The sequence below is a fragment of the Balaenoptera musculus genome, chromosome 7 (assembly GCF_009873245.2).
Source record: "Balaenoptera musculus isolate JJ_BM4_2016_0621 chromosome 7, mBalMus1.pri.v3, whole genome shotgun sequence".
NCBI classification, from domain to species: domain Eukaryota; kingdom Metazoa; phylum Chordata; class Mammalia; order Artiodactyla; family Balaenopteridae; genus Balaenoptera; species Balaenoptera musculus.
The window spans coordinates 62,013,989-62,019,988 of NC_045791.1; the positions used below are offsets into that span (position 1 = coordinate 62,013,989).

Genomic DNA, 6,000 nt, shown 5'->3' on the forward strand with positions numbered 1-6,000 from the left:
TTTAAGTGCCACTAATGAAAGCATATCTTTAATTCCATGTTTATATCAAGATAAATTTTTGCAAAATGCCACTAAGTGGAGCAGATCTTGAATTCCACGTATATTTAGCCATCTAAATATTTAGCCATCTAAATATTTTAGCCATCTTTTTAAAAAATGTTGAAATTTTAACATAGCTCTTTTGTATTCTTTTCAAGTACTGCATGAAAGCTGATCCACATTGTTTAAATTTCTCATGCAATTTTGGGAAAATGGACAGTGGAAAAGAAGCCAGTGTTCACATTCAGTTGGAAGGTCGGCCATCCGTTTTAGAAATGGTAAGTCTATGATACAGTGACAACTTTGTGGATAAGATTTCATATAGAATCTACAAATGCGACCATCTTATACAGGTAGGATGGTATGTAAGGAGGCATTCAACAAATTAAGAAGGTATGAATGAATGTAAAATCTGGAGTGAAACTCCAAAACTGTTTGCATTTATCACTACAAAATACATTGTCTAAATGACATGGCTTTAGTAATTAAACAGATAACTAAGACTGTAAAATAGACTATAATTAAGAGATTTTAGAAAGCATGTCCAACTATTTATGAACCTTGATCAAATTAGCTGCTTTAACATTTCATATATCCTTAAAGTTCTTTCCAAATTACTTTATGCTTAAAAACCTATTGTATATCATATACATTTATTAATATATATTTACTAAAAATTAAGACTTCCAGAAAATCAAACTAAAACATCAAAATTTATCAACAACAGTAAAACACAAACACGCTTTAAAGAAGATGAACTTTGAAAGGTTGAATTAATAATTAACTAAATACATGTTGGACTTCTTCCTAAAAAGCAGTATGCATATTTATGAGAAGTACTTTGAGATCGTTGGTTTTATCTGGAGTTCTGTTCTTCAGTTTCCTTATCAGATTAATATGGGTAATGTCTCTCTTTCAGGGTTGCTGCAGAGTAGATGATTTTCATAAAGCACTTAGTAATAGTGCACAGCACATAATAAGCCAAAGGAAATGAGAGCTATTATGTTTTGTTAAGAGGAGTAGTTGAAATTACCACAAGGTGGTCAAGAGGAAGACTCACCAGACAGGGAAATAAGAGCTGTCTGTTTTAGTTGCAAGTTATTTAAACTTTTGCAGCCTGCCTTCATACTCTTGAGGTCCAGGTTTCTCAACAGTGGGCACTAGTAGCATTTTGGACCAAATACTTCTTTGTTGTCAGGGGCTGTCCTGTGCATTGTAGGATATTTATCAGCATAGCTGGCTTCTCCCCACCAAATGGCAGTACACCCCCTCCCAAGTCCTGCCAGCCAGAAATGTCTCCAGACATAGCTGACTCTCCTCCAGGGTACAGAATCATCCCTGTTGAAAAACACTGCTCCAGATAAAGTATATAATTTATTTTTAGCCCTAAAATTCTACATGTTCTCTCCAAAATGTTAAATAACCTTTACACAGTAGTTTTAACTTTTGTTGGCCATAGTCCTCTTTAAGAATTTGACAAAAGAATATATTCTCATCTACCCTAATGAACGCACATATGAAAAATACAAAAATCTCAATTTTGAATACAACTTCAAAGATCCTTCGAGTCCACAGATGCCCAAGCTCTGGATTCTGGGTGATAAAGCCCTCTGTTTGCTAGACAGTAAAGCTCTGAGTTCATCCACTGATTTTATTTTTAAATGCTATAAATATTTGTACCAGATTTTTTTCATTACGATATTTGGTACACTAATCTGTATTTGATCAGAGCAGAAAGATGACAACACTATTAAGAAAAACAAGCCCAAATAAAATTAATTTGAGGAACTGTTTAATCAGACAAAGTCTTCTTTGGGAATAAAAATTCAATAGTTAAGGTAAAAATACACTGGTAATTATCAAATAGTATTTAAATATTAAATATTATAAGCATTTAAATCAAGTTCTCTGCAAAGCAGCCATGTTTAATAAAAGGATTTCAACAAAATGATGCCATATAAATTAATAACAAGGACGTGCCTTTGGAACCAAAGGAAGCATTGCATTGCAATTAACTACAAATGGTGAAACTGGAGAAGATAACTTGTGAAAACCTTTAGAATAGAAGTAGTTTCTCATGATTCTTACCTGCTCTGTGTTTTCATGAAACGAAACGATGTTATCAGGCTACCGTGATCTTTTTTTTTTTTATTTATTAAACAGGATGAGACTAGAGCCCTGAAGTTTGAAATAAGAGCAACAGCTTTTCCAGAGCCAAATCCAAAAGTTATTGAACTAAACAAGGATGAGAATGTTGCACATGTAAGAAAGATTTTACCTTTTTAACCAAAACATAAACATTGTGGGAAAAAATATTGCTAGTGTTTGGCCAGGAAAATCATGACGAGCCGAAAATACTTTACTGGGGATTGGTATTTTCCACAACTGCCAGGAAGGCATGACATAGCTCTTTCAGGAGGTGATTTTGGTAGGATGGATGGAGGAAGAACCACAGATATGGCCCATTACACTCCCTGTTTCTGCTAAACAATTACCAATGTTTCCTATGGTTTGTGTTAGACCAGCAAGAGAATGGGATGGGTTATTCTGAATACTATTGGGGATCGTGGAGGGGTTTCAAATGAAATAGAGGCAAGTTTTTAAAGTGGTGTTTCTTTATTTTGGTTAATTTATGTAGGTTCTACTCGAAGGACTACATCATCAAAGACCCAAACGCCATTTCACTATAGCAATTATTTTAAGTAGCTTGCTACTTGGACTTCTTTTACTTTTATTGATTTCATATGTTATGTGGAAGGTAAGCCTTTAATAATTACCATTGTTAAACCACTCAAGATGCCATTCTTGATCTTCTCAAAGCCAACTTGTGACTCCCACGTTACTAGATTTAAGCATTTCAGTATTTTTAATGTTAATTCTTATACTGATTGATTGCATATTTCTCTTAACTTTAGTACCACAGTCTTTCTAGAAAAATACGCCTTCTTAAAGCTTATCTTCAACAAATGTTCAAACTATAACAACAGTTTTGAAAGATGTTCTTTCTAACTAAGCATTTGGCAAACACTGCACGTTACATGTTGAATTTGTTTTGGAGAGCGTGCATGCATCGCTGAGAAATCCTGCAGTAACAACAAAACAATGCTCTTTAACCCAGTATTTCCCAAACTAATTTTTACTGACTACATTTACTGACTACAATTGGCATTGACTGTTTTATTATACTCATATCAAATATCTAATGTTCATGACTGACTATAGTGATTATGTAATGCTATTTTCAGGCTGGCTTCTTCAAAAGACAGTACAAGTCTATCCTACAAGCAGAAAACAGAAGAGACAGTTGGAGTTACATTAACAGTAAAAGCGATAAAGATGATTGAAGACTTCTTTCAAATTGAGAGAATAACAGACTCAGGTTACAGTATACTAAAAAATTTTAGACATTGTTTACAAGAAACCGTGAATTTTGCTCAGACTTCTTCTATGTACTTCTTTTAGTCATGACCTTGTGACATGTTATGTCTTAATGCAGATGAAAAATCCAAGCAATGATTATTCTGAGAGAAAATAACTCCAAAAGTAACATTTTAATATATCCAAAAAGATAATCTTTCAGCTCTTAAATGGATAGAAAAACACTAAAGCATCAGCTTATCCAAGATAAGTAATCCCTGGACAATACCTTGAAATGAGTACATCTGCATTAAAATTATGTTTGTTGAGGAAGTAAACAACTCGACTGGAGAAAACTTGGACTTTGAAGTATCATTCCTTTAAGAGGAATACTATTTACCATATGTGCTGGCTTTGGTAAAATTAATTCCTCCAAATAATAGGTAATGACTCATTTCTAATAGATCTTTGAGACTTGTTTGGAATATGTTCTCTCTCTAGAAATATTTAGCAGAATTTTTGAAAGCGCTGTTCCCAAATTTTCTAATGAATAGAAGCAGAACATTATCATTTTAAAGCATATTTTATCTTTAAAGACCTTGATTTGTAATATATTTCCTATAAGCTTTGATCAACAACCATTTATTCAGCAGTCTGTCTGTCTATGAATAATACTATGGCCTGATGAGCAAACTTCAGACTGAAGTTATACACTGGTTTGAGCTTAATGGGATAATTATTGTTTATACAGCTATGGATTTTTTTCTTTCTGTACATATATAAAGTTTTTAAGAGAAAATATATGTTTATATAGGTATAAATCCAGTAAGTCCTTCTATAACAATTTTATCAAGGGAAAGGTACTGAAGAGTAAATTGTAAAAATCCATCTTTAATCAAATTTTTTGTTTATAAAAACAACAGTACTTACTTAGAATTCTAATTTATATTCTAAAACAGAGCGAATGTTGCACTTTAGCTGATATATGTAAAATATGAAAACTGTACCTCACTAATTTTTAAAAATCAAAGCTCTGCAAAGACCATATTGGGGACCAGTATTTCATACAAATTAGATGCTGTTTAAAATGTTAACTATCAATCAATCAAATTCAGCAAATAAACAAAAATTCTTGTTTGGATGTTACTCCTTTCTCCTCAAATGTAAGTATGAAATGTGTTTTCACCAGTACTATAAGAGCATTCTCTTCTTCATGGAAATAGAGAAGCAAATTTAACTGTAAAATTGAAGAATATAGATTTAGCTTATATCAGGTGAAAATGTGACATCAAAATTTCCATGTTTTAGTGATGACTGAAGTATTTTAAGTTTTTTGTTGGTGTTTGTTAGACTTTTTTTAATAATGAAGTAGTTTCTTTCTGCGTCTAAAATAATTTATCTTTAAATACCTCTTCACTTGCAAATACAATCACTTTTTGTAATATTTATTCATGCATATGAACTAAATGCTGATAAACACAGAATATAATTTCATCTGATTTGTCCCTACATCTGTCTTGATATGAAGGTTGTGGCCAAATTTTCAAAATCTGTTATGGGAAGTGATAGGTTAGAGGGCAGTCTTTACCACTATGGAAAAGGATTTCTTCATACGAGGTCACTGCCAACAGCTGTCTTCCTCAGACTACTTAATTCCTGTAAGTTATCTGTTCACAAATTGGTGGCTGGAGAATGAAAAATGCACAGAAATTTGTGAAAGACATTTTAGCAGTGGGACCCAATGAGCACGAAACCTCCTGAACTCGGGGGTGTACCAATAGAAATTAATTCAATTTTAAAGAACCCTTTGAGCAAAAGATGATACTATGTTTTTTTATTATTTAAAAAACAAGTAGTTCTTTCAAGAAGATGTCTAGGCTCATTGGTGGAAAAGCAAATCCAAATTTAGAATTGCTTTTCAAGGATGATCCCTGAGGAAATTTAAATTTCAGGTAGCACTGAGTACACTGAAAACGATGTGCTATTATTGTCAGATAAAATGAGGTTTAAGAGCAAGAGGAACACAGCTCCCTATTGGGCCAGATTCTAACCAGTTAGCTATTTTGCATAGTTTATGTGTATTATGGATTTCAAAACCCTACCACTTTGAGTTTTCAACTTTCAGAGACTATTCACAAGAATGGTACTATAACAACTTTTAAAAAAAATCCATCTTTTTTCTTTTTGGCAAGTACTCTAGGTATTAGAGAGCTTTTGAAAAAATAGTACTATTTCTGGTTATATCATTTCCTAGCTGTGTAATTTAATATCGCTGGATTACGTACCTCATCAAGAAATCAGGACAGTCTTTCTTACATGAACTCTGTGGTCTGTTGGCATCAGGCTATAGGAAATTTAACATCGAAATTGATGGACTCAAATCCAGGAAAAAAGAAAAGAATCCAAATTATTTCACTTTGGAATTAATCTAGGTTAAATATTGATATATCATGTGTAAATTTCAAGTATATGAAATATTTACTTTCCATTCCAATAAATACTTTCAAAAAACCAGAATTTAAATTGTTTTGTATATATTTCATGTCTTATTTTTTAAAGCCTAAAAGCTAATTTTCAGTAACATCAAAAATAGCAATTTTAATT

At 32.4% G+C, this 6,000-nt stretch overlaps 1 protein-coding gene across 1 annotated transcript in view; it reads left to right on the plus strand.

The window, feature by feature from the left end:
- Positions 1–3,383, plus strand: part of ITGA4 (integrin subunit alpha 4) — a 79,513-nt gene extending 76,130 nt beyond the window's left edge. The window contains exons 25-28 of the mRNA XM_036858974.1: positions 198–317; positions 2,203–2,301; positions 2,678–2,797; positions 3,285–3,383. Of these exons, the coding sequence (XP_036714869.1) occupies positions 198–317; positions 2,203–2,301; positions 2,678–2,797; positions 3,285–3,383 (438 nt within the window). The remainder of the gene's footprint in view (positions 1–197; positions 318–2,202; positions 2,302–2,677; positions 2,798–3,284) is intronic.
- The last annotated feature ends 2,617 nt before the right edge of the window (positions 3,384–6,000 follow it).